Source organism: Triturus cristatus, chromosome 3_2, assembly GCF_964204655.1.
Source record: "Triturus cristatus chromosome 3_2, aTriCri1.1, whole genome shotgun sequence".
Lineage (NCBI taxonomy): Eukaryota > Metazoa > Chordata > Amphibia > Caudata > Salamandridae > Triturus > Triturus cristatus.
Window position 1 is genome coordinate 616,545,313 of NC_140584.1, and position 20,901 is coordinate 616,566,213.

At 45.3% G+C, this 20,901-nt stretch overlaps 1 protein-coding gene across 1 annotated transcript in view; it reads right to left on the minus strand.

Annotated features, from left to right (window-relative positions):
- The window catches only part of DDB1 (damage specific DNA binding protein 1), a 990,203-nt gene that overhangs the window by 97,415 nt on the left and 871,887 nt on the right, over window positions 1–20,901 (minus strand). Inside the window, exon 23 of the mRNA XM_085648506.1 lies at window positions 19,186–19,295. Coding sequence (XP_085504632.1) covers window positions 19,186–19,295 — 110 coding nt within the window. The remainder of the gene's footprint in view (window positions 1–19,185; window positions 19,296–20,901) is intronic.

Consider the following 20,901-nt stretch of genomic DNA (forward strand, 5'->3'; position numbering starts at 1 on the left):
TACCTCCAAACGGGTGACTCTGGTGGTAGTGGCAATGACCTCGGGGCTAACCCTTTTAGAATGAGAGCAATTAGCCTTAATTTGATTATACTCTCTGCCTTGGTAATGTAATTAGTCCAAATTATACCCCTATCCTATTGAAATAAAATTGTACTCTGGGAAATTACTCTCAAAACCCAGTGGCATTTAATTGTTTTTTTTTTTTTTTTTTAGAGAAGCAATTTCTGTTTCAACATAACATTTTTGCCCACAAAAACACACTGCAAAGCCCCACATAGTATCATGTTAAAAGTTCTCAAGATCGAATTTCCAAGCTCCAAGAATACTTGCTGGAAAGTGTTGAGGGTGTATTTTTTTAATTCAAAACATATTGGTTCGTCAATGTCTTGGAACCATTTGCTTTTGTTTATTTAAGGTTTTAAAGCAGAGATTCTAAAATGCAGCCTGTGCATTTTTCTCTACCCTGCCTCCCCACACACGTCAACACCACAGGACCCGAATGTTCCCGAGTGAAACGGAACATAATTATTGGTATTTTGGCCCTGGCAATTTTGGCCCAGGCTATTTGCCATGTGCATTCACTCTTCTAAAAGGAGAGTCAGTGCAAACGTTTGTAGCACGGGCACACCAGATCTCTGGGGCCTGAGTGACTCAATGGCAGGTCCTTGTGTCAAGCACTGACTCCCTGGAGGCGCAAGAACGAGGTACTACTGTGAGGTTGCTGGATTGGCAAGCATTTCCTCTTAAGACTTAGACTTTCAGAGAATAGCCAAGTTTAACAGCCAAGGTTTACTCTTGGGAGATGCTGTGGGAAACAACATCTAGTTCTGGTAGTACACAAACCACTCTTAAAATATATAATGTCCAGGTACTGCTAGTGGTATCAAATATCGAACACTTATTAGATTTAGATGCACAGTAATTTATGGGACCAACAATTCTTTTGAAAGTGATACCATTAATTGGTAAGTAACTTCTCTATGCCTCTTATATATGTGCAGTTATCAGGGAATACATCAGCAAGGCTAATCCGACTCCAAAGGCAGGTGTCAATGTCTACTCTACAAACGTTCTTATCAGCCTCTTATTTCTTCTTCAGGTATCTTCAGTAGGCTTTAGGAAAGCCGGAAACAGGGACCACTGTGAGCTACTTTGCCTGGCAACTATCGCTGAGTCTGAGGAAGCCTTCTGATGGCCAATGACGCAGCAGCGAGAATCTGTGGACATTGGTGGTGGATGGCTGCGCAGGGACCTTGACAATCAGGCAGTTGCTCCAGAGTGAAAAGGTTTGCAAAGTACCTGTGGATGTTGCGGTGTCACAGGGGAATTTACCCCTCTTAATAGAAAGCATAGCAGTGAGTCCCGCCCAGGATCAGTCGGAGGCACACTGAAGTGTAATAGCTGGCAAGCACCTCTTGATGAAGCGTGTCAGGCTCAACAGAGAATAGACGGACAGAAAATGGGAAAAAACAAGGGAAAGTAAGGAAATTCAAAAAAAAATAAATAAAGAGAGCCAAAAATAAATATATACAATACAACAGCAATAATATACCTGGAGTGAAAGGAGCAAAAGGAGTTGAACCACGTATGGGCTCTCTGGTGGTTGGCCAAAACTCTCAGTTGATCTATTCAGACCTACAATTGTGGAAAAACACAGGTCTAGACATTAAGATTCTTTGGGGGAAAAGAGCGTATGCTGGATTCCCAAGTTTACTTAAATCAACTACAAGATTTAAAGGCGGAGGACCTGGGGCCAGAGGTAACGCAGTACTGTTAGTAAATATAATGGAAATTACCATACAAACTTTGAACACAATCATGGAGAAAGATATGGAAAAAGATAAAGAGAAAAACAATGATAGAACCAGTGACTTTGTTTCGCAAGATGAAACTCAAACTCAAAAACAGAATCAGACTGGGATAAAGAATGATACAACAACCGATACAAAAGCTAAAGCAAAGGCCCAGGCCCAGGTTCAAGGAGGTGAGGCTGATCAAGAAAAACTGGAAATACAAGAAAATTATGAAAGAGAAGAGAACTTAGAGGACCGGGACAGAGGAAATACCAAAGAGATCCTTAATTTACAAGGATCTCAGAAGATAAAAGAAATACAAAGACGACCCGAATCCAGGGGCTACAAAGCAATGGAAAATAACGACGACAATAATGACGATGGCAAAATAAGAGATATCAAGTCTGATGGAAGAGATAGAAACATCGAGAATGGACAGATTGAACAGAAACGGAATAAGGAAGCTGAGAAATTAAAAAAGAAAGCCAAGGAAAAACAGAGAGTAAAAGAAATAGAAAAGGAAAAGGAATTGGCAAGTAGAGAGAATCTTGACCTATTGGAGAAAAAGGCCAAAAGACTACAGACGATCAAAAATTTAAAAGCTGTGGCTAATATAACTGGGCATTAAACAGGCTCCCAACCCAGAATTTCAAATATATTCAGCTCCGCAATTAAAGAAAGACAGCAGAACGGCCCTTATAATGAAACTGCATCAATCACAATGGATCAACAAGGATTACAAAATAGGACCATAACTGCTGTAGATGAGGTTTTAGTCCCGGTAGAACATCTAGAACAAGAAAATATGTGGAAAGTGAAAGGCAGCACTTTAGTAGAACTATCGAATATAAACCAAGCTACGAAGGGGTACGCTTCAGCAGAAGTTTCCGATGGCTCTGAATCGGAGATCTATGAGACAGGAATATCAATCTCCAGTGAATTCAGCAAATCCAGTGAAGAGACTGATCTTGGCGAGAATCCCAGACAGGAGGAACTGGACAAAAAAGTACTTTTACCGACAGAAATTGGATCTAAAAATGCTCTACTATATGATTATATATCAACAAAGAAAATGGGGAGAAAAAGAAGCAAACATAAAAGGCACCCAAATATAATTCAGGATGAAACGACAGATCCTGGGAGCAATCCAGAACAAACAACAGTGAGAACCAAACTATCACGCAAAAGTCCTCATCGTAAAACAAACGCAGAATCTGAAAGAAATAAGAATATTTTTGACAACCCGGATGACGATGAGCAGCTGAAGCATAGAGAACCTACACTGAGTGAAGTCTTCGAATCAATTAAAAATTTTCATCAAGATGTAAAGAAAGATAGCCAAAGAAACCATGTCGCTATTCAAAAATTGGAAGGAGCTATCAATAAAGTTGGAAATACATGTCAGGAAATCTCTGATAGAATGTGTTCGGTAGAAGTTCGTGCAGAAAACCTGGAATCAGACGTTGGCAGATTACAACTCCAAGCAAAGGAGCACGAGGGTATAATCAAAGACCTAATGACAAAGGTTGAAGACCAAGAAAATAGAACAAGAAGGAATAATCTTCGATTTCTTGGGATTCCCGAGGGCTCGGAAGGGAGTGATCCAAGAAACTTCATGATTAATTTACTAAAATCTTCTTTCCCGGAACTCATCTCCTGGGAAATGAATAAAGAAGTATGCCGAGCACATCGCTTTCCACTAACATTACCAAAACGGTCAGAGAAATCTCTAAAATATCCGAGAGCTTCCCTAGTCAACTTTGGAAACTTTTTGGTACGTGACACTATATATGACTTGGCTAGGCCAACGGCTCAAAGAGAATATAGGGGCTTTAAGTTTTTTTGTAAGACCAGATTTTGCACACGCAACAGTTGAAAGACGATGGCGAATGCGACAGCTGTTTGCCCCTTTTGAAAAGCTTGGAGCAACGGTCTACCTGCAAAATCCGGCACGATTAAAAATAACATATAAAGGCACAACGAGGAGCTTCACAAGTGAGATTCAGGCGGAGGTCTATCTTAAGGAGGTTGAAGCAAGAATGAAACAAAACAATGGTAACTGAACAGAAGAAGACATTTAGTGCCGACAAACTATTAACTACTATTATTTGATATAAGGTTGACACTCAGTATGATCATATAGTATCAGGCCAGGTAGTAGGTCCAGGCGTGTGGAACACACGGCCATCAACAGCTGGATGAGTCTAAACCCAGGATGCCTCAAAGGGTGGCAGGAGGGGGGGTGGTAAGAGGGGGGGGGAAGGGAGGGGGGAAAGGGGGTTGGGTGGTGGATCTGGGGGGGAGAAAATAAAAAACCGAAGAGAGTTCGTACTGTTAAAGGGATTTCGAATGAAGGAGGAAATTTGAAACAAAGGATGGGTTCTTATTATGAATTCAGGTATCCGGACAGGTTGATGTTATGGAAGTATTTAAAAATTGGCTATGCCGAAGCTAAGGATTGGATCTCTTAACATAGGAGGATTAAATGATTGGAAAAAGAGGGGGAAGCTTGAACAATATTTAAATATGATAAACTTAGATTTAATATGTCTACAAGAGACCCACTTACCTTGGAGCAAAAAACACTGGTTGAATTTTAAAGGCTATGAATTGTTGGCATGTACATCCCAGACTTCTATGATAAGAGGTGTGGCCATAATTGGCAAAGTGGGGTTAGGGGGGGCCAAAAGGTGTAAGGCGGACTCACTAGGAAGATGGGCAATATGCGAAATGAATTTAGGTTTCACTATTTGTACAGTATATGGATCCAACACAGACGAGCCACAAGTTTTTATCCACATTGAAAATGAATTAATTGATTGGCATACCAACATAGTACCATGTGGAGACTTTAACATCTCTGCGAATTTTACGGATGGTAGTGCATACATAGGCAGGAAGCCAAGGGTGTTTAGAGCAATCATGTCAATGATGCAGTCACATGGCTTATACGATGTCTGGGGAAATTTACTGACCGGAGATCCAGGGTTTACTTATTATTCACATCCTTTTAATAAATATTCGAAATTGGATTATTTTATGATCTCGACTACCTTACTTAAGAGTGTTCAAATAAACAAGCTTCCCAAAATCATGTCAGATCACAACCCCCTAGTCTTAAATATGGTCATCAATAGATCATACAAGGTTCCTAGACCTTGGACATTTGATAAAAAATTATTAGCGGATGTCGACTACATCACTCATATGAAAATATGGTCCCAGTCCTTTTTTGACGCTAATAGGTATAGTGCATCAAGGGGAGTGGTGTGGGATAGCTTCAAGGCAGGAATAAGAGGAGAGACCATAAGCTATACCACCAACGTATGGAAAAAGGTTAATAGGGAAAGGGAAGCATTGATGGGAAAATTGAGTGAGGCAGAGACACAACATAAACAAGATTTAATTACAGGTGATCAATCTGTTGAGAGCCTACATAAAGTAAACTCCTTAAAAGCTGAGATCCAGAAACAATTAGCAAGAAAGGCGGCAGCATACTACCAGGCACAGAGATCATGCCTTTATGAAACTGGTGAGCAAGCAGGTAGAGCTCTTGCCTTGCGAATCAGGCAGGTTGCAAGTAAAAACATTTTGACACAAATTGAATATCAGGGCCAAATATACGACAAGCCTGGTGAAATTTTGGAGGGGTTTAGGAAATTTTACCAAGAACTATATCAGGAGGAAGCGATTGGAGGGCACCCAAATATAAGATGGTTAGACATGGGTAGTAAGCTAAAATTAGGCCAGATCGAATTACTGGAACAAGATATCACACTGACGGAGGTATTGGAAGCTCTGCAAGATCTTGCAAGCGGAAAGGCGGCGGGCCCAGATGCCATACCGTTAGAGCTATATAAAAGTCTAAGGGAGGAAACAACACCACTGCTCTTAGATCTATTCAATGGTGTTATGAATACCGGAATAATACCTGAGTCTTGGCAAGAAACCAATATAGTAATCTTTCACAAAAAAGGGAAACCAAAGACCAACCCGGGCTCCTACAGACCAATATCATTGATTAACAGTGATAACAAGCTATATGCCAAAATCATGGCCACTCGTATGGTAAGGATTATTGCGTCCTTGGTCTCCCCCTGGCAGCATGGATTTATCCCAGGAAGAGGAACCACAAACCATATTAGGAGAGCTATTACCTTATTTGACATCGTGCTGCTAGGGGGGAGAGGGTCGCAATGATCCTCCTCGATGCAGAGAAGGCATTTGATCGCGTTAGATGGAGTTTTCTATGGAAGGTTATGGAGGCAAGGGGATTTGGCCCTAGATTTTGTCAAGCTATTCAGGCTATGTATTCATCACCTACGGCTAGAATTCAATCAATGGGGGAAAGATCAGATAGGATCAATATAACAAGGGGTACGAGACAGGGATGCCCATGCTCTCCAATCTTGTTCGCGCTCTAAATAGATCCTTTAATTACACAATTAATGAATAGTGTGATTATTAAACCAGTAATATCAAATGGGTTTCATACTAAATTCTCGCTTATGCGGATGATTTAGCAGTCATTACAAAAGATCCAGAGCTAGCTATGAGGGAGGTAGTTAACATAACCGGTCAGTTTGGAGATGTGTCTGGCTACCGACTAAATGTTGATAAAACTCAGGTATTATGTTAAAAAAAAATAGCCAAGGTGGATGGAAGATATGTAGGATCTGTAGCTTACCTGGGTATAACAATAAATGCAGAACCAGGTAAAATAATTGACGATAATTACACCCCTCTTTTGAAATCTATGGAAACAGACCTAAAAAGAATGGACTCATTACAGCTGTCACTGATAGGGAGGGCTAACGTTATAAAAATGACAATGTTTCCTAAGGTGCTTTACAAATTAAGGTCAATCCCATTTAAAATTGATGAGAAAATAATTAGGAAGATTGAGGCCATTTTTATGAAATTTTTATGGCAATACGGCAAAATAAGGCGGTCAAATAGATATATGTCATTACCACAAGATAGAGGTGGGTTGGGACTGCCAGATATTAAGAGCTACCATCTTGCATGTCTCCTCACAGACATGGCTATTCTACTCCATCCGGGGGGCCAACCCTCAGACAGGCGGCGATACCGTCAATTTTTCAGCTATTGGTAGGAGGTGAAGCCGTAGGGCTTTTATTAAGGAGAACTCAGAGGAGTTATTACAAGGAAATTGGATACAAGACGCTTGAGGGTGTATGGTATATTTGGAAAACTGTTAAAAAAGCTCTAGATATACCTACCATCCATCATCGCACACCACTTTGGAACTCAACACTTTTTCCAAATTTTAGTAGGGATGGAACGTGGCGTCATTGGGAGAGTCGTGGTATAGTGGAGTTGGGGCAAATAATGATTGGTGATCAGTGCAGAACACTCGAAGAACTTACACAACACTATTCACTACGAGGCTATCAAGAGTTCAAATACATGCAGATTGTAAATAGAATTAAATCAATTAGGCCACGTATCACTCTGCAAGGGAAATACGAATTAATTGAGTATTTGAAGTCAGGGGGCCATAGAATTAGAGATATATATAAAATATTTAACGATGCATCAATAGATGATATTGGGAAAATTGAAGCTGCATGGTCCAAAAAAATTGGGAGATCCCGAAATAGACGTTGATAAGGCGTTAGCTATGGATAAGAGGTTCTTGCGCTCCTCGAATCTCAGAGCCCAACATTACAAAACCTTATTTAATTTATACTATACGCCCGAAAAGGAATATGCTACTTACCAGTATGCATCTGTTCTTGGCATGTAGAGCTGCAGAGTTGTACACTTAGCATAGATCGCCATCTGGTGTTGGGCCCGGATGTTTGCAGTTTGTTTTTCTTCTTGGACAGTCTTTGGAAGTCACGAGTTTGGTGACTCCTCCTTCGGTCCGTACTGCGCATGGGCTTCGGCTCCATCCTCAGATTGTTTTTCGCCAACAGGGAAATGATGGAGCTTGGTAATCACAGTGAGAAACCCATGTGTGTAGTATCTAAATAAGATGTACTGGAACGGATACAGGTAGCCGGGGAGGCGGGTGGGCGTGTACAACTCTGCAGCTCTACATGCCAAGAACAGATGCATACTGGTAAGTAGCATATTCCGTTCGAGGCATATGAGCTGCAGATTGTACACTTAGCATAGATTATATAGCAGTACCCAACCCTAGCGGCGACCACCGGTATCCGTTGCAGTGGTATTAAATAGTGTCTTTAGTACAGCCTGGCCCACTCTAGCTTGCTGCTTGGAATGCACATCTACACAGTAATGTTTTGTGAAGGTGTGCGGTGTAGACCATGTGGCTGCTTTGCAGATGTCATCTAAGGGTATATTCCCTAGAAAGGCCATAGAAGCCCCTAACTTTCTTGTAGAATGGGCTTTAGGCGGGACAGATAATGTTCTTTTAGCCTTTTGGTAGCAAATCTGTATGCATTTTACAATCCACCTAGCTATCCCTGATTTAGAAATGGGGTTGCCTTTATGTGGTGGAGAGAAGGAGACGAACAATTGTTTAGTCTTCCTGAAGGGTTGCGTTCTTTGTATGTAGTATAGCAAGGCCCTTTTTACATCGAGTGTGTGTAAGGCTCTTTCTGCAACAGATTGAGGTTGCGAGAAGAAGACAGGTAATTCCACCGATTGATTGAGATGGAAGGGGGAAATGACCTTGGGCAGGAACTTCGGATTTGTGCGAAGTATGACCTTGCTGTGATGTATTTGTATGAAGGGTTCCTGTATAGTGAACGCTTGTATTTCACCAACCCTTCTAAGGGAAGTGATAGCTACGAGAAAAGCTGTTTTCCAGGTGAGAAACTGTAGCTCGCATTTATGCATTGGTTCGAAGGGCGGACCCATTAGTCGTGTAAGAACTAAATTTAGATTCCATACAGGGGAAGGTGGTGCCCTGGGAGGAATTACTCGTTTAAGGCCTTCCATGAAGGCTTTAATAGCGGGCACTCTGAAAAGAGATAAATGCTGTCTGTTTTGTAGATAAGCAGCGATCGCTGCTAGGTGTAGGCGTATGGATGAATATGCCAGGTTACACCTGTGAAGATGGAGCAGATAGCATATGATGTGCTGTATGGATGCATCTAAAGGGTTGATTGTATTGTTACGGCAGTAAATAACAAATCTTTTCCACTTTGCGGCATAACATGCTCTAGTGGTAGGACGTCTGGCTTCCATGATGATGTTCATGCAATCAGGGGGAAGGTTAAGGTATCCGAATTCTAGGATTTCAGGAGCCAGATCGCCAGGTTGAGCTGAGCTGGGTCCGGGTGCCTGATTTCTCCATGGTTCTGGGTTAGGAGGCATGGGGATAGGTGCAGTTTTTGATGTGGTACCACTGATAGTTGTAGTAGCGTGGTGTACCACGGCTGCCTGGCCCACGTCGGAGCTACCAGAATGAGTGTGAGGGAGTGCTGTTGTAGCTTCCTGACCACTAATGGAATTAGTGGGAGAGGTGGAAAGGCGTATGCAAATCTGCCTGACCAGTTCATCCATATCGCATTGCCCTTGGACAATGGGTGTGGGTATCTGGCGACGAAGCTTGGGCATTTTTTGTTTTCGTGGGTGGCGAAGAGGTCTATCTGAGGATGCCCCCACTGTTGGAAGAATGGCTGAAGAACTTGCGGATGCAGTTCCCATTCGTGTAGTTGTTGCGTTTGTCTGCTGAGCAGATCTGCCATGGTGTTTTGTACGCCTGGAACGTGTTGTGCCAGGAGAAAGATGTTTTGGGGAATTGCCCATCTCCATATGCTCTGGGCTAAGCGGGAGAGCTGGGGAGAGTGTCCCCCCCCTGTTTTTGGATATAATACATTGCAGTCATGTTGTCTGTGCGAATGAGGACTGCTTTGCCCGAAATCTGTTTTTGGAAAGATTTTAGGGCTAGAAAGATCGCCAAGAGCTCCAGATGGTTGATGTGGAGCAATTTTTGCTGTGGCGTCCATAGACCTTGCATTGTGAGGTGTAGGAGGTGCGCTCCCCAGCCGGAGAGCGATGCGTCCGCTGTTAGAATCACCTGAGGAACCGGGTCCAGGAACGGCCGCCCTTTGGAAAGGTTTGTGGTGTTCCACCACTGCAGAGAGTGATGTGTGCGGCCGTCCACCAACACCAGATCCGTCAGCTGACCCTGGGCCTGGTTCCACTGTTGTGCTAGGCACTCTTGAAGTGGACGCATGTGTAGTCTTGCATGGGGCACTATAAAGATGCAAGACGCCATCATTCCTATGAGCTTCATGAACACTCTTGCTGGAAGAGAGTGTTGGGGAAGGAATGTTTTGCGTAAGGCTTGAATGCTTGTGATTCTGGCTGTGTTTGGATAGGCAATACCTTTGGAGGTGTCTATAGTGGCCCCGAGATATTGCTTTGTGTGAGATGGTATGAGGTGGGACTTTTGGTAGTTCACCGTGAAGCCTAGCTGGTGGAGCAGTTGGATGGTGCTGTTTGTATGCTGCACGCATTGGTGGTAAGACGCGGCTTTTATCAGCCAGTCGTCTAAGTAAGGGAAGACGTGAATGTGTTGACGTCTGAGGTGTGCTGCTACTACCGCTAGGCATTTGGTAAACACTCGTGGTGCGGTGGTGACCCCGAAGGGGAGAACCGTGAATTGGTAATGTTGCCCGTCCACCACGAACCTGAGGTATTTCCTGTGAGAGGGGTGTATTGGAATGTGAAAGTATGCGTCTTTCAGATCCAAGGTTGTGAGAAAATCTCCCTGACAGAGGAGCGGGAGGACTTGTTGTAGGGTGACCATACGGAAATGGTCTGAATGTATGTAGGCATTTAGAGGCCGGAGGTCCAGAATGGGCCTGAGGGTCCCGTCTTTCTTTGGTATTAGGAAATATAGGGAGTAAACCCCTAGATTTTGCTGATTGATGGGGACCTGCTCTATAGCGTGTTTTTGGAGGAGGGAGAGTACCTCCTGTTTGAGCAGTGTGGAATGTTCTTGAGACATTGGGCGGTGCCTTGGTGGGATATTGGGTGGGGTAGATGTTAGCTCGAGACAGTACCCTGACCGAATGATTTGGGTCACCCATTTGTCCGATGTTATGGACTCCCATGCGTGGATAAAGTTTTGTAGTCTGCCCCCGACCGGAGTGGAATGGTCTGGGGGGAGCGGAGGGAAGTCATTGTGTGGGCGGGGTGGCAGAACGGGTGTTGATAGTTTTGCCCCTGCCCTTATTGTTGTTGCCTCTGTAACCACCTCTTTGGTTGCCCTTTGAAAAGGTATTTTGAGGAGGGGATTTGTAGGAGGTAGAGGTGCTATCGGTGGAGAAGCCTCTGCCACGAAAGGAGGAGCGTCGAAAGGAACGTTTAGACGCTTGTGTTTGGAGTGCCCCCATAGACTTTGCTGTGTCTGTGTCCTTTTTCATCTTTTCCAATGCTTCGTCTACCTTGGGCCCAAAGAGAGTTTGTTGGTCAAAGGGGTGATTGAGTATGGACGCCTGGACTTCAGGCTTAAACCCTGAGATCCTGAGCCAGGCATGGCGACGAAGCAGGACACTGGTATTTATGGCTCTAGAAGCAGTGTCGGCTGCATCGAGGGCACACTTAATGGAGGTGTTTGTAATGAGTTTACCCTCCTGTATTAGCTCATGAGCCCTACGCTTGTGTTTCTCGGGGAGGTGCTGCATAAGAGCCTCAAGTTCATCGTAGTGTGCTCTGTCATAGCGCGCAAGTAGCGCTTGTGTGTTTGCAATGCGCCACATGTTTGCAGCTTGAGAGGCGGTGCGCTTGCCAGACGCGTCTAGGAGTTTGGATTCCTTGTCTGGCGGTGGGGCTTCTCCTGAGGACTGGGAGTTAGCCCGCTTTCTAGCTGTGGACACAACTAGGGAATCTAAGGGAGCAGGGCCCTTAATGTATGCAGGGTCTGTGGGTGCCGCCTTGTACTTTTTTTCTATTCTGGGGTTCAATACCCTGGCCCTGACAGGGTCTTTGAACACCTCTGCAGCATGCTTGGTGACACCCTTAAGCATGGGTAAGATAGAGGTGGATTTGTCCTGTATGTCGAATGTATCCAGTAAGAAGTCGTCTTCCACTGGTTCAGTGTGCATGTCCACCCCATGGTAGTGTGCTGCTCTCTGCACTAAATGATGGAACCCTAAGGAGTCCTCTGGAGGAGACGGCCTGGATGGGTATAGGTCGTCCTGAGGAATATCGGGTACATCAGGGTTATTGTAATCCTCCCACGGGTCTGGGGTCCCTGGTGGAGTGGGATCCATTGGGGCGTCCGCCGGATAATTGTCCGGGTCCCCGTCGTCCGGATCTGGGGTCGGGGCCGGAGAGTAGTGAGGTAAAGGTGGCGGAGACCTGGGAGGGGGAGGGGGTGGAGGAGGTGGAGGAGGTAGGGGAGGTGGTAGTGGGGAGGGCACTCTGAGGGGAGAAGTAGCAGAGTCCTTCCGTTTGGGTGGTGGAGGAGGAGCCGGAGTATCAAGGCGTCTTTTCTTGATAATTAAAGTCAATAGTCCAGTCTTTGGATCTTTGGACAGAGTCTTTTGTAGAGGGTCTGGTGTAAACAGAGCCAGTGGCGTCGAATCGTCCGTCGGCACCGGTGATTTCGGAACCGAGGACTTCGATGGTTTGTGTGCGCCATGCTTTTTTGGGGCCTCCGGTTTTTTCGGCGTCGAAGGAGTTTTCGGCGCCGGAGCGTCGGTGCCGACAGATTTATGTTTGTGTTTGGTCGGCACCGAGAGTCCAGGCTTCGGCACCGGTGGCTTCGGAGTCGAGCTGGATATTGCTTTCTTCGGTGCCGGATGCTGTTTTTCGGCACCGGGCGTCGGCTGGCTCGATCCCGAGCTGCCGTGAGACTTTGGATGCTTCGACACCGAGCCCGAAGGTGGGGTGATCGAAGCTTGTCTTGGTTTTGCCCAGGCCGGCAGGCGAGGGAGTAACCTGAGTCTCTTTGGTTTTGGGCGCGGGGGTGGGAGGGGACACAGTACTCACGGCCCGCTGCGCCGGTGTGATGTCCTCCACGTCGGAGTCGTCGGCCTCGGAAGCGCTGACGACGTCTTCTTCCTGCTCGGTGTGTGTTTGCCCCGAAGCTTCGGCGCCGTCTCCGAAGATGTCCGGTGGAGCTGCAGACGATGAGTGCGCCATGGTGCGTCGAGATTTTCGATCCCGGATGGTTTTCTTCGATCGAAAAGACTTACAGGCGGGGCAGTCTCTGGCCTCGTGTTCTGGAGAGAGGCAAAGATTACACACCTGATGGAGGTCGGTGTGGGGAAATTTAGACCCACATTTTGGGCACTTTTTGAACAGAGTCCTTTCCATCAGCCGAGACCGGAGTCGAGGAGGGCCCGAAGGCCGGTGCCTCTGTACGGGATGGAGAAAAGTGCCGCTTCGAGAGATGAAGATGATGATGAAGAAACTCGAAGAAACGAGGATTTTCCGTCGAGGCTGGAACCGTAGAAGTTCGAAGCTGGAGCACGAAGTATCACATCCGAGCCCGATGGCGGAAAAAAACAATCTGAGGATGGAGCCGAAGCCCATGCGCAGTAAGGACCGAAGGAGGAATCACCAAACTCGTGACTTCCAAAGACTGTCCAAGAAGAAAAACAAACTGCAAACATCCGGGCCCAACACCAGATGGCGATCTATGCTAAGTGTACAATCTGCAGCTCATATGCCTCGAACATTATTTTCGTGGGGGAAAGCGACAGATAGCAATTGCCCCAGATGTGGAAATGGTACAGCAGATCTTATACACATGTTCTATGGCTGTGAAAAATTAAAATCTATCAAAACTGAAATAATACGGTTTTTAGAGGGGCTACTTGATGTCAAAATTAACCTATCCCCGACCCTGATAATAATTGGCTGCGACGTGAAACTAAATATAAGTATCGAGGCTGAAGCTTTAGTTTTCATCTCTGTAGCAGTCCTTAGGATTCTAATTAGAGCAGCCTGGAAGGATACAGAAGCCCCAACTTTTCAAATGTGGTTGTGCAGAATGTTGGGCATACATAATATTGAGGAAGCATTATATGATTTAAAGGGAGCAAAGCTAAGGGATGTGGGCAAGCGACTTTGGGCCCCAGTGGCTACATGGAGGACAGCAAAATTAACTACAAATGAATGACTTACTGGCTGTGTAGATATTTAACATGTCAATTGATCTCGTATTGTTTATCACTGTTTATCACTCTTTCTGTTTCTGTTTCGCATGACGGTATAATGCTATGCTTCTATTTTATGTATTTATGTATCCATTTAGGAATATGTATTTACCGGTACGAACTCTGAATAAAAAAAAAATAAAAAAAAATAAATAAAATAAAAAAAAAGAATAGACGGACCCAGCGCAAACTCTGTAGCTGAGAACAGGTCAGGAGAGCCTATGATGTGAGGTTTTCGGAAAGGGCGGAGACTTGCAAGGACAGGTAGTGGAGAGTTATCTGTGCTCGGTGGAAAATGGAGCCTGAGGCAAGCATGTCATGGAAGTGCGCTTCACACAACAATTGCACTGTTATCACACGCTGACCATTGGAGGATAGTGCAACAGAGGACAAAGTGATCTCCTCACCGGAAGAAGAAGACCTGCGAGGCGGCGCGAATCCAGGCGAGGAGACTTTGGTAAGGCGAGATCCCTGGAACTGCGCTAAGGGCACTGAGAGGACGACCAGCCTTGGGCGCCGAGAAGGCAGAAGCAAGCGGCAGGGAAAGCGATCGCTTTCACTTTCGCGATCGCTTGAAAAACAAAGAAGTCTGCAAGTGGTGCGTGCGCGCCACAGCTAAACATGTGGCTTCAATTATTGCGCCCATGTCTGGGCACGATAATTGAAACCACATAACGGCAGGTGCGCGTAATAGACACCAATAGGCCATGGGCGGGGCAATGAGCCCGCCTTTGGCCTATTGCGTGTTCGGTTTGTGAAAAACACGCACGCACAAGCCAATCGCGGGGATCAGAAGAAAAAGCACACGCACACGTGTGTGCGATTTCTAGGTACGTTTTGAAACCCCATACAAGAGGTCTCTCGCTGTGTGAGCAGTGCTACCCACTGCACCGCTAGGCGCGCGACCTAAAAAAACAGTCATGGTTCAGCGAACACAAAATCGAAAAAGCCCTGAAATAACCCAGTTATGGTGTGCAACGCTTAACACAGATCAGACTGGTGCCCACCACCTTGTTTTGCTCTTTGTACAGTTTTTTTTTTTTAAACCAAACCAACTGCTTAAGGTGGAACTGCACATGGTGGGGGAAATTAGTTAAGGTGTGCTTTGTGTGTTGGATAGCGGTGGCACAAATTATTGTGAGCAATGTGCGTTGAATTTTGGCGATTTTGTGTTTGCCTTTAAACGTGATTTTTCAGTGGATGTCATGTTATTTTTAGGTCTCGGCTCGAAGGCTGCGCTTGCGCACTCTCGATCCGAGATTTAATGACTTGGAGAAGAGGGGCTTGAACCCGCCCCTCTTCTCCCCTGTTCTCCATTGGCTGGCCTCTTGAATGCTGGCCAGCCATTGGAGAAGAGGTCCGTCACTCCGATCAGGCCCCGTCCTTTTCGGATTCGGGGGCATGTTTTTTTCAACAAATCTAATTATCTCCTCCAGCCAATGGCAAGAGGAGAACACGCCCCCGAATCCGAAATCGCCGCTGCCTTTCTCCGAGGCATTTCTGCTTCGCCTCGGAGAAAGGCGGTGGCGTGCAAGGTCAAAGCAGTGTTTGCAGTTTGAAGAAACCTTCATCCCGGACTTTGCTCGTCTGACTCCCATCGGCGAGCTGTCTGAACACAGGGCCAGTTCTGCTTCCTTCTTCCTCACAGTTACCAGATTGTTCCAGTCCTGGGATTACTATTAACGAATTGACGCGTTCTGGGCCGCCGCCTTTTAATGTCATTGAATCACTAGGGCTTGTTACACCGAAAGCCGAAAAGTTATTCCCCGGGGATATGGAGATATCTTCTAACTCCAGCCATAAAATAAATGTGGCTGTCACCGGAAGAAGGCCCACGAGAAGGCATCTGGAGGAAGTTTTCTGGTGAATGAATGGTTCAGAGTTATTTACCATTGCACGGGGCTGTTAGGGTTGGCAGCGGTAAAGACGACCCAGAAGTCCTCTGTAATACTTTCCTGAGGTGTGAAGTGAAGCAGTTCTCTAACGCAGTCACTAGCCGATGTTCAAATATGCGGTGATCCGATCTTGAAAACCAGGACAGTCCACAACCATAGACGTAGGACTCATTTTGCCTGGACCAAGAGGCGCACCACGTGACATCTCTCGCGAACATAGACAACACAGATGCAGATGCATTAAGTGTAATTAAATCAAACGTGTTAACTCTCAGCAGTATCTGTGTTATATGAATAAATTGCTTCCTGTTTAGGGCTGCTGACTAAGCTTGCATCGGAGCGCATGGAAGCGTTTCTCCCTCTGTGTTTAGTTGACTGCTCTAAAAAGCTGGGACATGGGTTACATTTATTTGAATTTGGTGGGACAATTGCTGAACAACTGGCACTGCCCCGACAAAACCTGATCAGCTGATGCGAACAGCTTGCGAGAAAGCTACGGTGCAGATTGCAGTAACTTCCCTATTGGTTGATAGCTTTGGGGTATTTACTCGTCTGAGTTTCGCAGATGGTGGGTGAGTTTACGCACCTTCCCTGTCACTGATTGGGGCACATACTTTCCCCTCCTCAGGTGCCAGTTAGTCCCTGGTTTACACAAATTTCCCTACCAAGGGAGATTTCAATGCCGTGGACACCCTCCTCCCTCCGGGGGGCGGGGGCTGGCCGTTTGGTGTAAAATGCTTCTCTTTCTCTAGGGACTGTCGGAGTAACGCACTACACTCGTTTGTGCTCCGTCCGTTCTGGGTGCACACACACCCCCCTCCGCAGGGTCTGACACTGTTGCGGTAACACACCTTCCTCTCACCCGGACTCTGCAAGCGCTGGGGTTTACTCACCTTCCCATCAGGTGGAGTCTGTCATCGTTGGAGGTTTCATCTCACCGCTAGGGCCTGGCCGTGCTATGCTTACACACCGCCCCCCCTGCTATGGTCTGTCAGTACTGGGGTTAAACACTGCATCCAGGGGGGTCTATAAGCAGAGTCACACAACACCTAGCTCTGTCGCTAATAGGCGACTTGTGACGCACCCAGGCACCTATTATGAAGAAATGACATCAGAACTCAACTGTAATAACAGATAGGGGCCTTGCCTTATGTACAAGGCAGCGGCTTAGCGCTGCCTTGTACACAAGGTACCCTTTCACGCTATGGTTAGCGTGAAAGGGGTGTGCAGTTGGTGTTGTGCTGTACAGATGCATATAACATAACACATAGATCCAGGCGCGCAACACCCATTGGGCACACCGGCCTTCAGCCCCCCCCCCCCCCATGTGTGTCAGCCCGGCTGACACAGCCTCGCGGGCTGGCGTCCCTCTAATTGCAGCCGGACCAGAGTACTTCACAGGTCTTTAAAAGACCGTTTGCTCGTTAATGAGGCTTTTGTTGTGTTTCCACCCCTTTTTACAGCCACTCTGCCTATCGCTGGAAGACGTAGCCTCCCCCCCCCCCCCCGAAATCTTTTTCACCCCCCCCCCCAAAATTTGGCTCTAGTTGCCCACCTGCATAGATCTTATGTGGGCATCCGTCGGTGTTTGCTGTCAGGGATTAATAACAAGCATTTACAATGCAATGGTCTCGGCATTGGTAAAGTTAGAGCTATTGGCATTGCTCATGACAATGCCGTTTTTTAAAATGTTTTAAAAACAAAAACAATCAAAAATAATGTCATGAGCAATGCCAATAGCTCTAACTTTACCAATGCCGAGACCATTGCATTGTAAATGCTTGTTTAATCAGGTAATGTGTTAACCCGCCATGTACCCCTTCATTTCTGCACCAGATCCTGTGCCAAACAGGATTCCACTGTGAGCAGCGGGCTTGGCCGTAGGGCCTAACTTGTCTTGCACTGGGTGTCATTTTTCTTGCAGCCACATTATCATCAGATTCAACAAGCAGCGCTAAGTGATTATAGAAGGAATTATTAAATACATTTATATCCCCACATATTCCCCCAGTGTACCTACCCTAAACTAGGCATAACCAATAGCAAGCTTATTAAAACTAGCTCGGAGGTATCTCAATGCATAAGTTTATTCCTGGTCCCTTCGGCCAGGATTAAAAACAAGAAGGATGGTGGTGGTAAGAAAAAAGTAAATAATTCTTAAACCCCTCCTTACTGCCCATATGTCGACATGTTTCTGCATACTTAATGTGCTCGAAATTATAGGTCATTCAGGCATTCGTAAAAACCTTTCCGATCCCAATAGTTATATCACCCTCATTACCTGCAATAAGGTTGGCCAGGAACAACTTGTTCCCTCACCAAGGGCTTCCCTTTGTAACACTCTCTCGAAAAAAAGAGTTTAACAATGTTTGGCTTAATCTGGCGAGGGATAAGGAGACACACCCTCTAGTCACACTTGCATCAAGGTGGGTGCTCCTTCCAATCGTCACTTATCCTACAAGGCGGAATCGGAAAAGTCGAGAGTTCAATTCAGACTAGGAGCCCTACGTGTGTTTATAGTCTGTGGATTCTGCACTGAGTCAAGGCATTGCACTGCTTAAGGTTGCCCCCTGTTTCTCCTCTGTACGTCCTGATGAAGATACATAGTTAAGATCTTATCTTTTGGATGTTCTTGGATTCATTGTCTACCTGTTTTCATATGGATATATCTTGAATATCATAAGTCTTTCAGGCAGGCTTTCACAGTGAGCTGCTACTACTGCTGTGTTTACTGGTTTTGTAACTTTGATATTTATTACTTTTTCTTCTTTCATCACACTTTACACTTAAGCACCTCTATGAGCACTTTTATGCACCTTATGGAGCGACAGTAATAATATTTCTCGAATGTATGTCTTATTGATTAAACAATAGATACAATGAAATCATTCCAAAGTTTTTTGTATATTGGATACATTTTTCTCTCAATCAATTTGTGTTGATTAAGATGTGTTAGTGGTTATCTTTGAGGCAGTTGACATCAATGGTACTGACATCGACCGTAGGAGTCCATGTTGGAGTGGTTATCAGTGGTGTAAGTGGTTGTTGATTGTGCAGTTGACAGGATTTTATTAATGTTTGCCGTCGACGAAGGGGTTTCGGTCAACGGTAAAGGTATTTTCTTCTTCATTGATGGTAACAGCACTTGAATAAATCACTGCCCCTATTCCTTCGAGTCAAGTTTGCACCCACACGGTCTTGAACCCCCTCTCCCGCCACAGTTATTCACTACCACTCAATTTTCCAATCAAACCAATTGCCTATGAACTCCCAAAACTTCCTGTTGCCTCCATGAGGAGAAATGTATCTATTCCACCCCAAGAAGCGATGAGTTCCTGTCCATTCAATACACTATTTTCCTTTTCTATCGTCTTCCAGACTCACCTGTCCTTCTGACAAACGAAGAGGTTAAAGGCATTCTCAGCTCCCAGAAAATTGTCATCATCAAGAATCTCAACTGCACTCATCCAATTCGGGTTGAAATCACGAGCAATCTAATCATAGAGCAAGAAACAAGATATTTAGAAGATGAAACTGAATATTTTATACTAGATTTCAGTGAACATTAGTGTAACAAGGGCACTTCAGCATTGGATTGTCAGTATAGATAGAGAACAAGGAACACAATCATCTTCCTGGTCGCTTTCCACTTCAGTGTAAATGAAATCTACTGCTCTGCAGTCACTCACCCATGAACTCTGTGCCATCCACTTTTTCCTTCGAGAAGGGATAGAATGCTATTTGCGCTATCAAGTAAGGATGATAACTTGACACTTTTTATAACCTAGTGTTGGAAAGCTGGATATGCATTTTAAAAGCATGTAGCTGCTTCTATTCTGGGCTTCATATATTTACTTATCTAGAGATTATATTGCGCGTGCCAAATAACTGGTTAAATCTGAGTGGAAGGCGGGAAAACAGCAAAGTTTAATCAGTTGGAAAAGTGGTTATGATGACCAAGGTTTCCAATGAGGCTGGAACGGGCCCCAAGCTGAGTCCTGTGATTTTAGTCCCTGCTTCATCTGTATTTCAATTAAAAAGTCAACTTTGATGTAAATGATCATTTTGATTAGTTACGTCAGATTATAAATCAATGAAAATTCAAAGGGTCCAGAGTATTACTGAACGTTCAACTAAACAGCTGACCGCAAGGTGAAAAGCATATTCAAACCGTGGTTGCTCACGGTTGACATACATAAACAATAAATAACCTTAGTTTGTAAATTAACAAAGTAAAGGTATTAAAAAAACAAGAGTTTTTACAGAATGTGTGTACGAATCTCCTAGCTGAAATCCCTCAGATGTCAGCTAGGGGACTTAGTAGCACAAGTTACTTACCTTCGGTAACAATATATCTGTAAGAAAGATTAGTTTAGTTAGTGATAGATTCCTTACCTTAGAATTACCCCCAGGCGTCAGACTGGATCCGGAAAGTTTTCGTCAGCAGTACCCCTGCGCATCGGAAGGTGGTGTCAAGCGGCTCCGAGTCTGTCGTTGGCGTCGTGGTCGCCGAAATGACGTCGCGGGAGTTACTTCGACGTCGCACTCCCGCACGGACTTCAGTTCTGTACACGACTTTCCGCGTCAGGAACGCAGTGCCATGCAAGATACTGACCACTGGTACATTGAAACTGGGGCCCTGAAAGGGCGACCTTAACCCTAGATATCAGTTCACAGAACGGAGAGGATGGGTGGGGCGGTAAGGAATCTATCACTAACTAATGTTTCTTACAGATATATTGTTACCGCAGGTAAGTAACTTGTGCATTTGAAAGAAACACGTTCGTGATAGATTCCTTACCTCGGTATAGATACCCCAGCAACACCAACCCCGGTGGTGGGTCTGCAAACCAAGATCAAACCAGAAAGTCCCGGAGAACATAACGGCCAAGGAAGCTGTACCTCTGGACTTGGCTGTCCAGGAAATAGTGCTTAGTAAAAGTGTGCTCGAGGTGGAGGGCCTCGGCCACCCTACGCAACTCCACTGCATAACTTGCACCCTCCTCCGTAGCCACGGTAGGATGAGTTAGCATGCAAAGGTATCAAGACCATTGGCATCCCCCAGTTCCTCTGCCCAGTCCGTGTCAAACTCAAATTGTG